Source organism: Erpetoichthys calabaricus, chromosome 1 (genome assembly GCF_900747795.2).
Source record: "Erpetoichthys calabaricus chromosome 1, fErpCal1.3, whole genome shotgun sequence".
NCBI classification, from domain to species: Eukaryota; Metazoa; Chordata; class Cladistia; order Polypteriformes; family Polypteridae; genus Erpetoichthys; species Erpetoichthys calabaricus.
Window position 1 is genome coordinate 118,420,291 of NC_041394.2, and position 22,644 is coordinate 118,442,934.

Here is a 22,644-nt window from a genome sequence, read left to right on the forward strand (position 1 = left end):
CTGTTTGGTCTTGCTTCTTAAAAAAAAAATTTCATTTGTAACATCTGGATGTATCGCCTGAAGTAATGACGTGTTTCTTTCTTTCTCCACCCTCTGTAAAAGTACATCGTAATCTTTTTTAACAACCAGTTAAGCAAATTGTAAATGCACTCCAAAAATGTGAACCATGTTGACAAGGGTGTCAGCTGAAGGTCGCCATTAATTTGAGTACCCAGAAGACCCTGTGGCTCCCACAGCGTTAATCCCCTCACCTCTGGCTTAACTCCACTGCAGCAATGAGATCCAGAGATGTAAAAACATGCCGCTCAGGCTCAGTCTTCTCTGTTGTGACTCCAAGTGCGTCGCCCACATTGCTTAAAAGTTTGCTTTTAATTTACAAAGTTTGAAATTTGGCCTTTGCTCATGCTACTAAAATTCAAATATCTTTCGTGTGTTCAAATCTTAGCATAAGAAGTTCACCTATGTGTGCTACGAGATAATAATCTTTAAGGTAAAGGGAGCATAGAAAAAGGAGTAAGGAGTAAATTAACTACACTGATAATGTGTTTTCTTTTAGTTAAATGAAGTTCTATATTTCAACGCATTCTAGTTTATCACGGCGCCAGGGAGTGGCGACATTGCATGTTAGTCAGCTATAAATGCAACAATACAACGGCTACTTCTCCTCCCTAAAACTGATTTGTAGTTTTGGAACAAGAAGACCCAGAGGCAATTCCTTTTGTAAAGTAAAACTGTTCCCTATCTTCAAATTTTTGAGATATTTTGTTTTCATAAAGTCTCTACCCAAGGTCCATGAACGTCAGTGTGCATCGTTCAATAACTGATGACTTTGCTCACTCCACAGTGACAAATATGTCATCAATGATAAAGAGTGAGAAGAAAGGCCACACAGCCCAAAGTTGTTGACAATACTTGCGCTAGGATTTGAACCCAAGTCTGAAATTGGAAGGCAGCTCTGTTAGCCTTTGCACTACTTCTGTGTCTCTCTGCTTTTAGATTTGATCATCCCTGGGCCACTGAGATCAGAGCATCAGGTGCAAATCAGAAACTTGGGATTCAAGCTCAGGACTCTCGATTTATGAGTGAAAATCTTACCCTTATATGCCATGCTATTTCAGGATTCTCAAACGTGCAAATAGATGTCAAAGTGGCAATGTTTAATACAATAATACTAAACCTACAAGGTTTAATAATAATTTTATCAATAAAATCCATCTACTGTCTTTATTCGAATAGGGCAGCATGGAGGCATAGCTGTGAGCACTGCTACATAATACTGCCTTTGTTGCCATGTCTGTATATGTTTTTCCCAGAGTACTCCTGGTTTCCCCTACTATCCTAAAGATATGCACATAAGCTGAACTTAGTATGAACGTCAGTATGTGTAAGTGAGGTTTTGTGTGTGGGGGTCCCGCGATGGACTTGCATCCAGTCCAGGATTGCACTCGATTCTATTGGGCAAGGCTCTGACTCCCCTCAGTTCTGTACTGGATTGAGAAGGCTTGAAGAATTTCAAATTATGAATTATGCTTTTTCATTAAGAAGGTAGTCCATGATTAGATAGATAGATAGATAGATAGATAGATAGATAGATAGATAGATAGATAGATAGATACTTTATTAACAAGTCACAGTGGTCTGTGAGCCTAGTTGCTTTATACACATAAAGCTCAAATGATATGTATCTATTATCTATAAAGCTACATATCTGTGATTAACAAATTCTTTGATGTTTTGAAGACCACATCAGGAAGAATGTTTCATTAATCTATCTATCTATCTATCTATCTATCTATCTATCTATCTATCTATCTATCTATCTATCTATCTATCTATCTATCTATCTATCTATCTATCTAATGGATCAATCTAATAGCCCTCAGGCTGAAAAAATTCTGTTTTGATGTAAATTCATTTAGCCATGGAAAAAAAGTATTGAAAACCACAAGGATGTATTGCATTTAATAGTCTGAAATTGCCATTTCAGTTTTGTAGACAGGTTGCAAAATAGGACAAATGGTTGTTGTCATTATGGTTCAGATCCTGTTTGTATGTTTTTAATTTCAACATATTTATGCTTTATATAGAAAAACATTTCCAGAACAATAATAATGAACATTACATAAGTGACATCAAGAATCGAATATTAATTGTTTATTACTTATCATAGAAAAAATAGTGTCCACATTTTTCTAACAATCTACTCCTGTTTCCTAAATATTAATGTGCATTTGTTTTATACTATTGTCTGGAAGCATAATGACATCTTTTGATTACCTTTGAATTTTCCATTGTCATCTTCTGTATTTTAATTTAAAATGATTCCATTGCTAATACCCATTAAGAAATTGCAATCTTCATTTCTACTGCACTGTTACGTTTCTGAGTTGCTCCTAAACATTTATGTAGCCAAGAGTTTAAAATGATCACTCCAGCTCATACGTGCGCCATTGGTATTGTAGACATTCATTGTAGACATGTACTCGCATGATGACTGTGATATCCATTCCATGAGAAACACTAAATGGCAAAATTTCCACTTATTATTAATAAAGATTAACTAACTACCTATTTTTATCATTATAAGTAGACTGTGTTTCTTGGCTTCGACCAGGTAATTATCTAAGACAATGGGCCTCTTTTATTGTGCCGCTGGTAAATTGGATATATCAGAGCAACTATGTTACTAGCTAAGCACTATTCTTTACATAATATTTGCGTTTTTTTAGAGCTAATATTATTAGTTCACTTGAGCTGCTTAATGTTGAACATGCTACATACAGTCCTTCCTGGTGGCGGTGTGAAAGAGATTGCAGCAGAACAACAAAGGACATCACCATATTAGGGTGTTCGGTAATGTTACAAAGATGGTTTAAAATGGCGTTATTCCACTGTGATAAAATGGTCCACTCGTTACAACATTATTAATGACAAATAACTGCACATACAAAAAAAAAAAAACATGTTTTGGCAAATTTTATTTATTCTACAACGTCACCAAATTTCAATCAAATCTGTCTTGGAATTTTTGAGCTTTTGGGGTATTTAGATTAGTTTAGTTATTATTGTGGGTTGTTTTTACCCCTAAATATTGATATATCGAAATATCCTTTCTTAGTGATGCCTACTGCCCTAGAAGTACAATGTTGCCAAATTTCAGATTTTTAGTTAATGTTTTTGTTGATGAGTGAGTGAGTCAATCAGCTTTGTATTATTTATATACAGTGGATATAGAAAAGAATCACCCCCTTCGAAATATCCCCATTTTTTTTGCTTTACAGCCTTAATTGAAAACACACAAAAAATATTTTTTCCAGCTTTACTTACTCAATGCAATCTATAACATCCAAGTGAAAGATATCACAGCTACAGTTCAGAAGAATTTAACAAAATAAAAACCAAGAAATACTGAGATTAATTAAAGGATCGCCCCGCTCCTAAACTCAATCAGGTGTAAGTAACCACCATTTCCATTGCAGACCATGGTTACTGGCTTCCACCTGTGATCAATTGTAATCAGTGGGATTAGTGAAGCATAAAAACAGCTGCTCCTGGAGCATTCATTCCCTTACTTGGTAGTGTAACTGACAGCAAACAACTGACTATGGGTGGCAAGCCACTTTCAAAAGATCTCAGGGATAGAGGTGCGGACAGACATAAGGCAGGAGATGGATACAAAAAAATCTCAAAGGCTTTATCAATCCCAAGGAGCACAGTAAAGTCCATAATAAAGAAGTGGCAAGTGTTTGGTACTACTAGGAACCTCCCTGGATCCAACTGTCACTCCAAACTGGATGGAAGAGCAAGGAGGAAACTGGAAAGAGAGGCTACCATGAGGCCAATGGCCACTTTGAAGTAGTTATAGGATTTTATGGCAAAGAGTGGTCATTGTGTGCATGTGACAACAACTTCACAAGCGCTCCACGTTTGTGGCTTTTTCGGGAGGGTCGCAAGGAAAAAGCCACTTCTCAAGAAAGGCCACATTAAGGCTCGTTTGAGCTTTGCCAGAATGCACCTTGAAGATTCTGATGCCAAGTGGAAAAAGGTCTTATGGTCAGGTGAGACCAAAATCGAAGTATTTGGCCTCAATACGAAATGGTACACCTGGCGGAAATCCAATGCAGCTTACCATCCACAACACACCATACCTACAGTAAAGCATGGAGGTGGCAGCATTCTGTTGTGGGGGTGTTTCTCTGCCACAGGGCCTGGGGCTCTCATTAGGGTAGAAGGAAAACATGGATGGGGTAAAATACCATCAAATCCTTGAGGAAAACCTGCTACCCTCTGCCAGAAAGTTGAAGATGGGCAGAATGTTCACCTTTCAAGACGACAATGACCCGAAGCACACAGCAAAATTGACCACACAGTGGCTGAAGGAGAAAAAAGTGAATGTCCTCATGTGGCCCAGTCAGAGCCCAGACCTAAATCCATCCATCCATCCATTATCCAGCCCGCTATATTCTAACTACAGGGTCACGGGGGTTTGCTGGAGCCAATCCCAGCCAACACAGGGCGCAAGGCAGGAAACAAACCCCGGGCAGGGCACCAGCCCACCGCAGGGCACACACACACACATACCCACACACCAAGCACACACTAGGGACAATTTAGAATCGCCACTGTGCCGCCCACAGACCTAAATCCCATTGAAAATCTGTGGAAAGATTTGAAGATAGCAGTCCACCAACGCTCACCATCCAATTTGACTGAACTTGAACAGTTCTGTAAAGAAGAGTGGGCAAATATTGCTCAATCTAGATGTGCAAAGCTGATAGAGAAGTATCCCAACAGACTCAACTGTCATTAAAGCAAGAGGTTGGTCAACAAAATATTGACATGGGGTGGGGGGGGTGGTCCTTTATTAATCTCAGTATGTCTTGTTTATGAACTGTAGCTGTGATATCTTTCACTTGGATGTTATAGGTTGCATTGAGTAAGTAAAGCTGGGAAGAAATATTTTTTGTGTGTGTTTTCATTTAAGGCTGTAAAGCAAAAAATAATGGGAATATTTTGAAGGGGGTGATTCTTTTCTATACCCACTGTGTATATGTATATATGTATATACCTTATATATAAACGTCTAAATGTGAAAGTGTGTGTGTGTATGTCCATCCCAGAAGTAAGAGGTGGAGTCGGGGTAAGGGCTACACCTCCGAGAATACACAAGCGAGGCCAGCATATGGGCAAAACGAAACTTCTGAAAAAAGAGCCACTCGCTTAGCGGCTAATAAAAATGCGAGGCGAGCACATCAGCAAAACTGTGTCCCTTTTACTTTTCCTCCTGCCACCAATACACAAGCGAGGCGAGCATGTCGGCAAAAGGAAACCACCGAAGAAAGACAAAGTCGCTTAGCCACAAGCGATTCAAGCATGTCGGTAACACAAAACCTCCTAGGAGAGAGACGCCCAGAGTAGTTCCTTTCAATTACCTGACATCTCTGCATTTCAATTTTTTTTCTGACGATTTCAATAGTTTCTAGGACCCCAGGCTTTTTACAGCACGGGCTTACACGGCTAGTGTGTGTATATATATATATATATATATATATATGTATATATATATATATATATATATATATATATACTGTAATATGTGATGCCCCTGCAACCCTAAATTGGATAAGGAAATTTAAGAATCTTACGCAATGTTATATATATTTTAAGGTAAAATTAATTGTAACTCTTCTATGCATTCAACATTTATTATTATTATTATTACTATTATTATTAAAGATCTCCCACTGTTGCTTTTTCCAGCACAATATCAAATTATCCATGAGGACTGCTATTCCATTAAAAGTTGACATGCTTTTTTTGCTCTCTATCTGCAGCATAACAAAGAATAAGGCAATGCAAACTTTTAATTCCATTATAGAAATGAAACACAAAAAATGTGGATGTGAGTGTCAGTAGGCTTTGCACCCATGGAACCAAGTTACCCAAACTATTATAACATTTCAGTAATTATTTACTGCTCTGATGCTGATCTTTCAGATCATAAAATAGGTCATTATTATAGCAATTGACGAGTAGAATTCATAATTAATTGCAGAATTACGGTATTTGAGGCTTCCTCTAGAAGGCCTCTTTCTCTTGCATGATTTGACTCAAAAACTAAGCAGCGCATCGTCATCTCATAACAGGCTTAAGTTTCGAGTTTGGTATTTTTCCATCCAGCCGTTTTAGCTCTAGATTGTCTTCAAGTAATTGTGGCACACAGACACGCACTCATCATCGAGATATCAAATGTCAAGATCTGTCAAAAACCGAAGATTGAAATTTTTGATGAATCTAAAGCTTTTGCTCTTCCCCCAGGTTATGGTGGAGGAGGGCACACAACAAAAAAGGATGACTTTCTAAAATGAAATACAAATAAAGGATGACTTTCCAGGGAAGGCCAGCTAACTCCGTTATTTATTATACTGTAAGTGTCCTCCTCTCCAAGGACTGTAGCCTTGACACAATGGTAAAATCTGTGTGCTTCAGCAATCCTTTGAGCTTTGTTTGTATTAAGGATACCCCAATAGTAACCTGGTGTAGGTGAGGAGTCAACAAATAATCCAAAAGTATTATGTGCCCAGTCACAGCCTGTGTACTTTTGCCTGATCTAAGTGTGTCTAAATGGGTTTTCTTTGGGACTCTGGTTACCTCTTATATCCCAGGTACATGCAAGTTAGGTAGAACGGTGATCCTAAATTGGCTCACTATCAATGATTCTGGGTGTTTGAGTGAGTGTGCCCTGTGATTGACTGGCACCTCATCCACAGCTGATTCCTGCCTTGGCCCTGATGCTACTGAATTAGTACTCAGCACTCAATGACATGTTGCCATATTGCAATAAAAGGATTTGGAAAATGAACAAATATTTTATTACATAGAGTGTAAAGCACGCGCCGGATACACTTCAGGCATTGTACTTCCAAAGCCTCGCTATTCATGCCACTGCAGTACAGAGCTGCACAGCTTATCCCTGAATGCCAGGAACAGAATTTTATGACATCAACCTTAAAGAATGAAATCTGTACTCCCCTAAACAGAGATCTACATGATAGGGCATCAGGGTGACTGACTGACTGACAAGACAAATTTACAGCTTTGGATTCATAGAGAAACTGTATAATTCAGTCAGCTAGTCATTCACATACCCACTTAATCCAGTTCAATGTCATGGGGAGCTGGAATCTGCCCCAGCAGCACTGGGCATGAGGCAGGTAACAGCACTGGAGAGTGTGCCAGACTGACAAGCACAAGGGCCAGTTTAAAGTTACATGTTAACCTGACCTGCATGTCTTTGGGAGATGGAAAGATACCAAAGACTTCACAGGAAACTAGATAAGCGGAGAACAACTTATTTCATACGGAAAATGACTAGATCCAGGATTGAGCTGCCATGCCATCTGCTGTGAAAAATAAAATATTGATAAAGCACAAAGTTTATTGAGTGAAAACAGACAGGCAACGTGTTCCACACACATACTGTGCGCTGAAGACTCCCTCAGCCTGTCATTCACTAAGGTCATTTCAAAGAAGTAACAATTTTTAAAGAGACAAACATGCTGGGCTATTTTTTAATTAAAGCTTGAAAAGAATCATTCTTTTGCCTATATGCTAGTACACTAAAGTGGGTCAGGGGCACAGGGAGCTGGAGTCTGTTCCACCAACATTAAGCACAAGGCAGGAGCAAACACTGGATGAGGCACCAGCCCATCGTGGGGCACATTTATGCACCAAACATTTGTAACATGGAAGGAATGAGGATGAACTCCAGAAAATGCCCACACAGAAAGTGCATGGGTCAGAATTTGAACCCTTGGCTCTGGAGCTGTAAAGCAGCAGCTCTAAACACTGCATCATTCTGCTGCCCTGAAAAGAATCAGTCCACCTTTATCTTATATAGTGCCTTTCTCTCTAAGCTCACGTTGCTTAACAATGCAAACAAGAATAAAAATCAAAGCAAGTGGAAATGACTGAATCATTTAGATGGTAGGAGGTCTTTTAAGGAGAATTTATTTGCTCTTGACCATCACTGGTATAATCAAGGATTATCTTGCACTATACAGACGTTTAGAATGCCCTTGAACACTAAGGCTATTTTAGAAAAAAAACAAGAAGAAGAGATCAAGGCCAGACGCTCTCCCGGCCTGGTGAAGCCATCACATGCATTAGTCCAGCTGTGGTCACGTATGCAGCTTGAGGACGATGGATCATTGACTGTCAGCTACAGAGTTTCAATTCAGGTTTGTCGGGCAAGACAAATGTCAGATTCCTACCTCCGAGTGGGATCCAGGCGTCAAAGTCCTTTTGCATTTTTCACACTTCAAACATGGCCTGTGCCAGTCCTTCCCCAGTGAGTTCACCCTCTCAGCTGTATAAAAACACAAGGCACAAACAATTACCATTTAGGCACAACGCCAAAGTCCCCTCTCTGATGTGTAGCCTTAATTATTAACTCATAAGTTCTAATTTCATGGGTGTTATAACCAAGTGCCAACTTTCTCTTTGTACACTCTTTCAAAATATCACACTTTGATAGCAAAGATTACTCAGACAAACGTAGATGACACTAAAGTGAAGAAAATAACACAGGACACATACTGAGAGGACGACACCTGTCATGTCATTGTAAGCTGTCAGTTGAGGCGAGCCCACCAGGAAAGGCAAAAAAAATAAATAAATAAAAACACCGCTTACAAGGATGAAAACCTTGGGAATCCCTGACCAGCAGATCACACTCACTCCAGTTACATGTGCTGGCTGTGAATGACGCAGTTTTGTTTATCGGCCCTCTGTGCTAAGATCTCAGTCACTCTTGGGCCTCAGTCTACCATTCATCATCCTCACCTGCTGTGACTGCCACTCACCACCTGTTGATGTGACTCTCTGATCCACATTCAAAGGCACCTTACGCCGGAACCAACTGGTGTCTTCACAAACCAGGTTGAGGGACACAGTGGGGACAGATTTCTGCTCCATCCAGTTTTTCAATTATTATTCAATTCTTGCGATTGATCGATCAATCACAATCCTCCTTGTTCCTTCTCTCATCCTGTTCAGTCCGTAATTCATGCAAATGTATACTACTTGAGAATGATTCCTCAAGTCCATTAATTCTTTTTTTTCTGATGTATTTTATCATTGATTTTAGTTGATAAGTCAATCGTTTACTTGTGGAACCTATTTTTTTAACTAACCTAAGGTATTCCCTCCTTCATTCATTTTCTTACCCTACCTTAATTTTTTTGCAATTTTGTTTATTTGTTATTCATTCCTGGGCAGTATGGTGACTCACTAGTTAGTTTTGCTGCCACATGGATCCAGCACCCTTGGTGTAAATACTTCACCCAGTCACTGTCTTTATGGAGTTTGCACATTCATCCTGTTTCTCTATGTTTTTTTTTCAGGTGCTTTAGTTTACCTACCGCATCTCCAAAAATGTGCATGCTCAGTTAAATGATGATTCTATATTGACTTTGTGTGTGTGTGGGTGTGTTTGATCCTGTCCTCTTAAGGACTGGCACCCACTGACAGTTGATTCCTATTTCTCCCCAGTACTGTTGGAATAAGTTCTGTGCCCATGACCTTGAATTAGATTAAGCAGGTTTGAGAATGTTGTGTTATAAAGTGGTCATATGTTCACTTGTGCTATTTAGTTTAGTAAAACGTTTATTCGTCCACAGAGCGTAAACTAAATATTTCAAAAAAGCATTGAAGCTAATATAGTTCCATTGGTAAGTCAATCATTCGTTCATTCAACCTATTTATTCCATCTTAAAAATAGTTGAAAATGAATGTTTTTAAGTATGAATGATCAGTGGCGTTGTTATGTGTTTCTGGGACTTTAGCCCCTAATCTCACGCACCCAGTTCCTAATCTTGTGAGACAAATTCTTTGATGTCCTTCGTCTAGCCCCAGATCTGCGATACACCAACACTCCTACCTGCTGTCACACTACCTAATATGTGCAGAAGACTCATGCTAAAACTCCGAGAATGGTAAACTCAAAAAAAATCATGGGAGCAATGTCAGCAAACTCCACTTTAATTAATAAGGACTTTAACAGAGGGGTGCTGAGCCCCTAATAAGCAGTAAAACTAAAGATGCCCCTGTGGAAGATACTGAGAAATTGCTTCATGCATTTATTTCTAGTGGAATCGACTACTGTAGTGCTTTATTCACTGCCTATTCTTTATACAGCTTTCGGTTCATTCAAAATGCTGCTGCAAGAATAAATTACAAGAACTAAAGAGAATGAACACATAACCCCTGTCCTTAAATTTTAACACTGGCTTCCAGTTAAGCTTAGGGCTAATTTCAAAATCCTCCTTCTTACCAATAAAGCCCTCAATGACCAAGGCCCTGCTTACCCATCTGAACTTAGCATTACCTACAAACTGGAGTGTGCATTATGATCTCAAGATGCCAAGGAGTGATAAAAGAAGGTCTTAGCTTGCACTTTTAGTCAAGGGACCCAAACCCTCCTCCATTCTGTTTCTTTCCTTGGTATCTTACTGTGGCATTTGGTGCCACTGTTTTGCTTCCAAGCTGTTCTCCAGCCCATGAAAAGACACCTGAGATACTCGGAGACCTGGAATCACTATGTAAGTCATCAGATTAGATGACTCAGCACTGTCGAATGCCCAGGAGGGTGGTGGGTGGCCAGTTGGCTGAGGTCTCCAGAACCCTGACTTTGTCTTTGATTTTCTCTCTTACAGTTGACTGTGGAGCCCACAGAGGTTTATTTTTTCCAGGGCTGCTGCTGACAGGAGTTTCTGACTTCCTCTCCTCCCCTGTCAACTAGTCATTGTTCAACAATTAATTAATGGGCAAATATTGCTGGGGTCAGTTAATGTTAATCTGGTTCAAACCACTTATTTTCTGACTATTTAAACAAATATGTGACTTTATGTGTATGCATTATGTAATTAGTAATTTGTAACGTGTGTATTTGTATCTACCTGTGAACTTGAAGTCAATGAAGTCATTCATTCATTCACTGGACTAGCTCTAATTCACTAAGTAAAGCAATGACTACCTCAAAACCTGCTTTTATTTTTTAAGTAAAGTATCTGATCACTGAACCTACTTTAATAGGCTAAGCAATCATTTATTCATTATCTATGCTTGCTCTAATTGCTTTGGTAAAATGTTTGATGAACCATGTTAAATGAACCTAACCTTCTACAGAATTCATTCAAATAACATACTTTATTTATTTCAATAAAGCGTTAATTCATTAATTGAAGCTACTTTAATTTACCAGCTGTATCTGTGATGAGATAGTATTTCTAGAATGTTAGTGAGTGATGAAGAAGGACCAGGAGATAATAATGTGAACCGGAATCTGAATCAGTGTCAGGCAAAAGTCTAAAATCAGAAGTACCAGACTGACCAAAACACAGGAGCAAACCAAAAATAAAAGTCAACAATAGATTCAAAACAAAAGCAACCCAATTCTAGGCCTACTTAGAAAGGAAACTAACTCATGTTATAGGTTTGCTGTTTTTATCCAACTGAAAGATAATCTTGACTCATACCGTGGCCATATTTATAGTGGAGGCACCGTAACAGGCACAATGGCCACAGTCACATGATCCACGATTTGCAACATGTAAATAATAAACAAGAAAATGTAAATAAATTCAAATTGTTCACAAATGAAATAAAGCCTGTGTAAAATAATATGTGCTCTGACAAAAGCAATACTTTACTAAATAATTAATTCACAATTAATTTATTAATTAATATATTCACCAAACCTGTTCTAATTGTTCATTCACAGAACATGCTCTAATTATTTTTGTAAAGTTTTCATTCATTCTTTAATTCCTTAGGTAAATAAAGTTTTCACTAATTTATCCATTCATTCACTGAAATGGCTTTAATTATCTGAGCATAGCAATAATTAACTAATGCATTCATCAAACCTGCTCTTTGTTCACTTAATCTACTTTCATTCTTCAATTAAGGCTTTTTTTATTAAAGCTTACTAACAAAATACCCGCGCTTCGCAGCGGAGAAGTAGTGTGTTAAAGAGGTTATGAAAAAAAAAGGAAACATTTTAAAAATAACGTAACATGATTGTCAATGTAATTGTGTTGTCATTGTTATGAGTGTTGCTGTTTTTTATATATATATATATATATATTATATATATAATACACACACACACATAAACATTTATATACATATACATATATATACATATCTACATATACACATCTACATATATATACACACATACATAAACACACACATAAGACTTACTGACTGAAACGGGCTTTCATTGACAATCATGTTACGTTATTTTGAAAATGTTTCCTTTTTTTTTCATAACCTCTTTAACACACTACTTCTCCGCTGCGAAGCGCGGGTATTTTGCTAGTATATATATATATATATATATATATATATATATATATATATATACATATACACACATACATGCAGTTTTAATAACACAGAAATCAATATAAACATTAACATCATCATCATATGAGAATATGAAGTAATATATAAGAAGCACTTTTCATATAAATATAAATTATTAAACAGTAAAATCTTCTTCTGTAATTTGCTACCGTGGCAATTTGTGTGTCTGTCCAGGATTTTAAATGACCTGTAGCTCGCAAACCGTTTCACCTATACACTTGAAATGTGGTACACATATAGTACGTCACGTCTACTATCCGCTTTATGGGTGATGATTGTTTTACTCTTTTTATCTTTATTTTATTTTATTGTAGAATCAACTCCTATCTGCGCACAGCAGGGCAGCCGTGGGCGGATGCGTATGGTGTATTCACTCCATGTTATCGTGCATTGCGCTGTCAGTGGTATTTTGATAAAAGAATTTGAACAACATATAAGAAGCGTATAAATTATTAAACAGTAAAACATTAACATTTAAGAAGTAAAGTTACATGAAGTACTACTGCAGTGCCTTCGGGTATACCTCATTTTTTGTTTGCCCATTACATGCTTAAATGTATACATTTTTTGGTGCACCTACCCGAGAACACGCGACATATAACCGAGCGTGGGAGAAGCATGGATTTTAAACACGCGTTGAGTTGATCTGCTGGTCTCCCTCGTGGAATAACTGGTAATGTTTGACTAAAATCTACAGCGAGTAAAACGACATTACCTCCTATTTTTTTTTTTATGATCTCTGAGATGTTGCTTTTTTGGGTTCAAGGCTTCATAAGCTCTTTTATGTTGTATGGTGTACTTATCCCAAACCATCATCTTTGAATGTTGCAAGACTTTCGCCTTGTATGTAGATCGGGGTAATTACATTCATTGCATTCCTAGTCTGAATCACAATCTGATTGTATGGGTGGTTACCTGGCACTGTAGGGTTGCCACCCGTCCTTTAAAATACGGAATCGTGCCGCGTTTGAGAATGAAATTGCGCGTACCGTTTTGAATCAATACTGGACGGGATTTATCCCGTATTTTTTTTATCATTTTTTTTTTAAAGCAGCGTCTCATGCAAATCATCCCACACGCATTTTATGAAGATGCCTCCTTTCCTACTTTGGATTGGGTAATACTTGATGTCATCGTTAGTTTGATTGGTGTTTTTAACTGTCCAGTGAGGAGGGCGTGTCTTTTAAGTACAGTCTGCAAAGTGTTGGCACTGAGATGTGGCGTCAGCGCCATAGTTGAAGCCCGTAACGTTGCGGTCAGCAAGTCGGCTAACATCCGCCATGTGCCGTCTTTCAGTTGCGAGAAGCAGATCATAGAATGGTTGAAACTGTTGCCCCTAACGTTGCGCCACGGCGTGTGGTTCGTTTATACCTCGTGTCTTCTCATTAAACTTTTATCTCGCGAATATGTTATTGCAATCCGCAGCGGGAGCGTTTCTATAAACTTAATTGAAACTTACGTTTTACACCGTGCTTTGTTTCCCTTATGAACATGCTTGTATGCTTAACTCGCTCCGTTCTCAATTGTTTAATTAATTTTTTGCTCTTCGCTGTTCGCGGCTGTTCCTCCATTTCCCCCTACTTCGTTCTTTTATCTCGCGAATATGTTATTGCAATCCTTAACGGGAGCGTTTCAATAAACTGATTGAAAATAGTTTTGCATTTACCTTTTTAGTAAAAGGCGAGCTTTTAAGCCTGAGAAATCACCCCGTAAATGCACACGTTTAATTGGACATGTGTTAATATGTATGCTTACACAGTATTAAAAGACAGTGAACAACGTCAGTTACCTTTGTTCCCGCGTTTGATAAAAGGTGAGCTTTTAAGCCTGAGAAATCACCCCGTAAATGCACACGTTTAATTGCACATGTGTTAATATGTATGCTTACACAGTATTAAAAGACAGTCAAAAATTAACGTCATTTACCTTCGTTCCCGCGTGTGACTCGTGCTGTAAATCTCTTCCTTGTTTTTAGTTCACGTGATTACGTAGGAGGCGTGATGACGCGATACGTGACTCCGCCTCCTCCATTACAGTGTATGGACAAAAAATATGTTCCAGTTATGACCATTACGCTTTGAATTTCGAAATGAAACCTGCCTAACTTTTGTAAGTAAGCTGTAAGGAATGAGCCTGCCAAATTTCAGCCTTCCACCTACACGGGAAGTTGGAGAATTAGTGATGAGTGAGTCAGTGAGTCAGTCAGTCAGTCAGTGAGGGCTTTGCCTTTTATTATTATAGATTAAATTCATTAAAATAAAATAACATTCCATACAAGCAAGTCAAATGTAACTAAACCGGCTTTAATTTGTTAAGAAAAGCATTGAGCCATTAATTCATTTATTCACCAAACCTACTCAAATTGTTTTGGTAAAATGTTCATTCATTCACTAAACCTGCTCTATTCTATAAGTAAAATATTCACTCACTCGTGTATTCACCAAACATGTTTGATCCAATTTTAGGGTAACAAGGAACCCATCCCAACAGCTATATATAATGAACATTAAAAAGAGCAAATGATATCCATTTCCCTGGCTTGCTATTCTTCATTTGTGCCTCATTATCACCTAGCTTCCATCAAAGAACTTAAACAAATTGACATAAAATGTGCAAACTGTATTTATTGGTGTGTGCTCCGTCAAGTGTTGAAGTTAGACTGCAAGTTTAATGGAGGAGGGATGTAATAACTACAGATACTGAGAATGAGGAAGACAATGAAGGAACACCTTGGGGTCCAGCTGTGCCTTCACTATCCAGCCGTCTATTCAGTGGACTCCAGGACTCTTACACTGCCACACTAACGTAGAGCAAGCCAATGCAGATACACCAAATAACTTAATACACTGTCCACTGGGTTGTGGAAGGAAGCAGGCCAACACAGAAATTGTAGCTCAGTGTAGTTCAGAGTCATAGGAGCCAAAGCCTATTGTGGTGGTACTGGGCACAAGGTAAGAAACAGCCTTAGGATGTCATTAAGAACACTGTATGATTCTGAGCGTGAAAATACACATTCGCCTAAACACCAGGAAAATGAGTAAAGCAAAAAAAAAATATTACATTTATAAAACCTGGCATGCGTACGTTTCTACACAATTTACCCTTTCTAAATCACAATCATCTTATAAATGTGCGTTCGTTAATGTTCCTCAAACTCTGCCCGGCTCCACCCTGAGATAACCATATATGTACCATGCTAATCAATCTCATACATATGCAATCATGATGCGGCTGACCTTCATTGGCTGGCAGAGCAGCCTCCTACATGACGCATCCAGTAATGTATGACAGAAGTTCTCATTTCTAAGATAAAGCCATGCAAAGAACCTTTATTTGGGGGACTAAGCACTGATGTCAGCAACAAGTGAAAGTATGTTGAATGTTAACACATTACTGCAGCCTGAAATAAAAGTCCAATCTCTGGCGGCATTATGCCAGAGCAGTTTTGACATTTGTCAGTCTCATCTTAGTGTTACAGATGACTTGTGTTCTGATACAATGTCAATGCCAATTCATTGCAAAGTACACCATTAGCTTAATTTGCACAATGTCTAAGGAAACCACAGTACCTAAGTAAAACCCAAATTTTTCAATTCATAGTCACCAGTTAATCAAACTTCCCTTTGTAAAATATTGCTGCTCATAGACTTACATTCCTAGAGATACCTTATGGGAAAAAAAAATCTGAAAAAAAAGGATGAGGAGGAAATTCATGCAAACAGAGAGAGAAAATGTGCAGACCCCACACTAAAATGATATGAAGCACAGGAACTAACCATTGAACCTCCCTTTCTAAACAATGTTAACCCAGGTCAGGGTTGTAGGTGGCTGGAGCATTAGGTGATCCCAATATACTTTAGATAGATAGATAGATAGATAGATAGATAGATAGATAGATAGATAGATAGATAGATAGATAGATAGATAGATAGATAGATAGATAGATAGATAGATAGATAGATAGATAGATAGATAGATAGATAGATAGATAGATAGATAGATAGATAGATAGTGTGAACGGCAGGGTGAGCTCCAGCTCCCCAAACACCCAACACAAACAGACTCGGCCAAGAGTATAAAATAAAAAAAAGGATTTATTTGTGGGAAAATCTTCCTTATGAAGTATTTCCCACACCAATGCCACAGCTTAAAATCAGCACACAATATACACAACTATTTAACTCTATTGTCTCTGTCTCCTTCTTTCTCTCTCTGCTGCTGGTCACTGCCTCCTCCACTCCTCCTTGCAAGCTTCATCCATCTTCCTCATGAATCTAGCTCACGGAACTGAGACAGGCAGATCTATGAAAGATGGTGTTCCGTACACGTGGTTCGAAAGCACTTCCAAGTAAGGTGGAAGCCCCATGAACTCCAATTCCCAGAATGCCCTGTGGGAATCCGAGGCACCGCTGCAGCAGAGGGAGGCTGTCATCTAGCGGTCCCCAGGACAGATAATGGCCTGTGGACACTCTCTCCACCAGTCCTTCCACCTTGAGGGTGTCTCAGCCAGGTAAGGACACCGGCTACCCCTCTAGATAGATAGATAGATAGATAGATAGATAGATAGATATATAGATAGATAGATAGATAGATAGATAGATAGATAGATAGATAGATAGATAGATAGATAGATAGATAGATAGATAGATAGATAGAAGTTTTAAAAGTGCAGCTCTGTAGCGTAATTATTTTTATATAGTTTATTAGATCAATGAGCTCTTTAATGCAAATAGATGCCTCCTCCAATCATGCAGCAGCAACTCCATATGTTGTATTCAGCACTGTGATGCATTTCATTAATCAGTTTTAATCAGTTTAGTGCCATTAGCATTAGTATTAAAATTGATTTTTTTAATGGTAGATGGTATTGTAAATGCGTTCTGAGATTTGTTAGGCAAAGAAGACAGAGGTTTTCGAGGTAATAATACTTATTAATCATGACACCAGTGAGTGGTGACATGTTGTATGCTAATTTGCACGTGCAAGTAAGATTTTTCCTTTACTTTGTACACATGACAATAATGACTCTGTAAACCTGTAAGTGAAAAGTGAAAACTGGAAAAGTTTTGATGGAGTACTGCTGACTCTGATGACTATGCTAAGGCTTGTTATTTCATTATCGTTATTACTAGACTGCCACTTAGAAATGTATTTGAAAGTAAATTACATTCTTGCAAAGTTCTTACATAAGTCATGTCTGTGTCTCTCAGCCTCCCATTTACATTTGGGATGATCAGCTGCTCTACAAAGATGGCCTGATGTTGCAATCCACACAAACAAGCCTCAGCAAACAGTGTGCCTGCCTCATTCTTGTGGTTCCAATTGCAAAATTACATGTTGAAGCTTGCCAGTCAGGGTGTGGTAGGTAAGTGGTGCGAGAAAAATAAAAATTGCACTTGGCAAATTGTGCTTCTTATGCACTCTGATCGTCTGTTTTCTCCCCCAGGTGCTTTACTTCTGTTTTTTGCAGTAAAGTAATTTTAAGTGGGACTTTGAAGGAAATTAGCCAGATTCGGTGGTTATGGAGCTGACCTTGAAGGTGTACAACTGCGGGTGTACAGTATATGCCATTCCTTACTATGAGAAACTCTTAAGTCAGTCATCTTTTATTCATCCATACATTCATCCAACTCACATATCCTGTTCAGTGACACAGGGAACCGGCATCAATCACGAAGACTAAGAGAGAACCCTTCCACTCACACACATACCAGTACTCTGATATTGAAACAATTTGCATTTGCTACATAGCCCAACATGTACTTCTTTTAAATGTTTGATGAAAACCAGAATACTCAGAGAAAACCCACCCAGACACGGGGGAGAACATACAAAAACTATACAGTCAGTGATCTCAAGGCATCAGTAACCCAGGACTGTTCAACTGTGCGGCTGCGGCGCTAACCACTACACCATTGTGCTACCCCTTATCTTCTTGATTTGTTTGTAAATAATAACTCTGTAAAATACAGATTACTGATTTTTGAATAGCACAGAAGGTACAGCTCAATTGACCTGTCTTTGAATTCTGGTATGAATATTTTTTTTGTGCCATTCTCATTTTTTTTTCTGTGTTGAAATGTCTTTTCTCCTGAAGATGTATGGCAGGTTACTTGTCAAGCCTAAATTACTCAATGAATGAGTGAATATGGGTGTTTGGCTGTGAATATACTCTGCAGCAGAGAGGCACCCTGTCCAGGGTTAGTTCCTGCCTTGATCCCAGTGTCATCAATATAAGCAACAAGTCCACCATTTCAGAATGGAGAGATTGTCCCCTACAGTACCCTGGCCTTACTGTCGATATCGAATGTCGATACCCACTATTGTGCATGTTAGTTTAAGTACATGTATTTTTCCATACATGTGGTTTGGAAGCACTTCTGAGTAAGGTGGAAGCCAAATGAAGTAGAGCTCCCCAGTTCCTGCAGCACCTCCTGGCAGCATCCAAGGAACCCAGAAGGACTGACTTGAAGAAATCCAATTCCCAGTTTGCCCAGGGGTATCTTGATAGATAGAACTTTATTTGTTCCTGGGGAAAATTTGGCTTTTTACAGAAGGTCTTTAAATAAATAAATTCACAAATAGGTAGATAACTAAATATATATACACTCACAATTATGGCCTGAACACAAAACAGAATGACTAAAAAGGAAGAACATTTTAAAAAGAAAGAAAAAAAACTTTCTGACTTGGCAGTCACGGCCACAATGAGACATTATGCAGACATATTGCTGTTGGTATAAAGGAACTCCAGTAGTTTCTTGACACACTTCGTCTAGCTCCAGATTCATTGGCTGAAAGTTAATTTGCTAATTTGGTGGGCCTCTCTTGAAGTGATGTTGCCAGCCTAGCACACCACTTGCCATCACAGAGTTATAGAAGATGTGAAGGATGTCACTTCACATATTTAAGGAATGCAGTCTCCTAAAGAGTCTGCTCTGTCCTTTCTTATATAGTTCCTCTGTGTTCAGAGACTAGTCCAACCTGTCATTAATGTGGAACCCCAAGTCCTTGTAGGAGTGGACCACCTCTACATCTACTCCCTGAATAGCAACAGGACACAGAGGATCTTTGGTATGGTGAAAGTCTATACAGTAATCCCTCGCTACTACGCGGTTCACTTTTCGCGGATTCACGACTTCGCGGATTTTTAAATACAAGTGATTGCCCGCCTATCGCGGAAGTTATGTTCTAGACCCATCAGCAACAGGAGAAAATCCGCGATATAGAAAGACCATATAAATAAACATTTTTATAGTTTAAGCCTTAAAATACCCATCCCACATGCTTTAAACACATGTAAACTTATAAAACACACTTTGTTAACACATATGATATGTGGATGTCGGGCTAAGGATATGAGTAACATCTCACTATTATAAAACATTTTAACTTCACGCAAGACAAGACAGTGAGACAGGAAAATTGGTGATGTACAGGCTTAAAATTATTGACACGCAGAGCTACAAGCAGCACAAAGCCAGCACAAAGTCCACTTCTCCTTAGAGTTCATTCAGCTCCCCACCCCCTTGACAATGCGAAGTGGCAGGAGCGTACTGCGCTTCCGGGGAGGGGTGGTTTGAGCGAAGGTGCGTTCAGCTCTCACACACCCACACACACACACACACACACTCCTCCTTCCGAACGCACAGAGCGACAAGCAGGCATTTTGGCAGAAGCAGCACAAAGTCCATTTCTGCTCAGCATGAGTTCAGCTGCCCCCCTTCACAAAGCGAGTGCAGACACATTGACGTCTGATCGCAGCGTGCAGTGTGCAGTGTTGGTCTGAGGTGTTTAAGAATGTAGAAAGTGTTTAAGAGCATAGGAAGTGTTTATAAGAGCGTGGGAAAGGTTAACAAGAGAGTGAGAAAGGTTTATAAGAGTGTGGGAAGGGTTTATAAAGCCTTAAAATATGCATAAATAATAAAATAAATATAGGTCGCTACTTTGCGGATTTTCACCTATCGCGGGGGGCTCTGGAACGTAACCCCCGCGATAGGTGAGGGATTACTGTAATCTATTCCTTGGTTTTGCTGATGTTAAGATGCAGACAATTCTGTTTGCACCAAGAAAGAAAGCCCTCCACCTGACTCCTACACTCCATCTCACCCCCTTTATCAATACAGCCCATAAGTGCAGAATCATCTGAGAATTTCTGCAAGTGATGTGACCTGGTGTTGTATTTATAGTCAGAGGTGTACAGAGTGAAGAGAAAAGAAGACAGGACTGTTCCTTGTGGTGCTCCAGTGTTGCTCGCATCCATATTAGAGTCACAGTAACCCAGTCCTTCAGTCTCACAAACTGCAGTCTGCCCAACAGATAGTCCATTATCCAGGACACCACAGGCTCATCCACCTGCATACCTCAGAGTTTACTCCTTAAGAGTGATGGCTGTATGGTAATGAAAATGCTGGAGAAAACAAAAAAACATAATGCTCTCAGTGCTGCCAGCTTTGTCCAATTGAGAATAAGCCTCACCTGGAGCAGACAGATAATTACATTCTCGACTCCAATCTTTGTTCAACAGGAAAACTGCAGTGGGTCCAGGTGGTTCACCACAAGATGACTCATATTATCCAGGATCAGTCTCTCAATGGTCTTCATGATGTGAGAAATAAGTGACTGTAGTCATTAGATGAAGAGGAACAATGCAGGATGTTTTCCACAGCAGTGGCACTTTCTGGAGCCTTAAGTGACAGAGGACACCACAACGTTGGTCAGCACATGCCTTAAGAACTCGAGAACTGATTCCTCCATCTGGTGCTGTAGTTTTCCTGTGTGTAGTTTCCTTGGTTGTCTTCTTACTTAGTGTTTTGTTATGGACATTCCACACTAAAGGTCAGAGGTGGGCTTGTCTCTGGCCATTCCAGTTAATGTGGTAGGAGTTGTTGATGTAGTAGGGATGTTGTGGGCAGACTGGTCACTGGAAGAAGGTGGAAGTGGGAAGGAAAAATCTAATAAAAAATTGGTTCAGGGTCTTAGATTTGTCCACATCTCCTTCTAGCACCTGAGCCCTGGATTGATTGAGTCCAGTAATTATGCACAATCCATTCCAGACATTTTTCAAGTTATTCTGAGTGAATTTGATTTCTATTTTAGATTTGAAAGCTTCCTTTCCTTCACTCAGCTTTTACTTACTGTGTGTCTTTCAGAGCCTCTTTTGGAAAAGAGAGCATTCTAATTCAGTGGCATTCAGGAGACCATTGTAGGTCCTTAATAATCCAAAATTTGTTGTTTGGAAAGCAAAGTACTGTCTTTGAGTGTCAACACAAAAGTTAATATAGTCTGGAATGCAGTGACGGTGTCCCTCAATATCATCCCCATGTGACTCGCACATCATTTCCCAGTCTGTCATTTGGAAGAAGTCATTCAGAGCAATTTCAGCTTCCAGGCTCCACTTCTTCATTATCTTGGTGTTAATAAGTTACCATCTAATAACAGACTTGTAGCTGGGAATAAGATGAATAAGGATGTGGTCATATCTGTCCCTAGGAGCTGGTACATTACAAGTAAAGACATGTTTAACATTTGAATAGAGCAGGTCCAGCTTGTTATTTCCTCATGTGGAACAACACACAAACTGATAGAAATTTGTTAATGTTCTTTCCAAGGTCACATCGTAAAGTCATCACATATTATAACTGTAGAGTCGGAATGAGTCATCATTAATATGTTGATAACACAATGAATCACTTTCGTTTCTAGGTCATCATTTGTTGAGGGAGGAATATACACATTAATAAGCATGATAAAATGTATCTGTCTGGGCAAATAACGGGGACGAATTCTCACAGCCAGAATTTCAATGTCTGAATTACAAACTGTAGTTTTAACGTTAATATGCTCTCTTTTACACCATTTGTCATTCACATAGATGACCAGTCCCTTCCTATCTTTTTTCCATATTGCACTGGGATTCTGTCTGCACAAATAAGAGTAAATGCATGCAGCACTAATACAGTTTAAGCCAGTTCTCTGTAAAACACAAAATGCCACTGTACTTGTATGCTTCATTACCTGCTATAACAGGAGACAATTCATCCATCTTATTTAACAGCGACCAAACATTGCCTATTACAATGGATGGCAGACTAATTCTAAAACTTTCTCACCTTGCTTTTATTCCCAGGGCAGCACATCGCCCTCTCCGTCAGTGGATAAACATCTTCGGTAAAATGAAACTGAGCTGCTCAGGTGTTTGCGAAATAGACC

The 22,644-nt window shown here is 39.0% G+C and overlaps 1 protein-coding gene across 1 annotated transcript in view; it reads right to left on the reverse strand.

Moving 5' to 3' along the window:
• LOC114654979 (cysteine-rich protein 1-like) overlaps positions 1-22,644 on the reverse strand; it is a 66,760-nt gene that overhangs the window by 14,180 nt on the left and 29,936 nt on the right. The window contains exon 2 of the mRNA XM_028805863.2: positions 8,274-8,368. Coding sequence (XP_028661696.1) covers positions 8,274-8,368 — 95 coding nt within the window. The remainder of the gene's footprint in view (positions 1-8,273; positions 8,369-22,644) is intronic.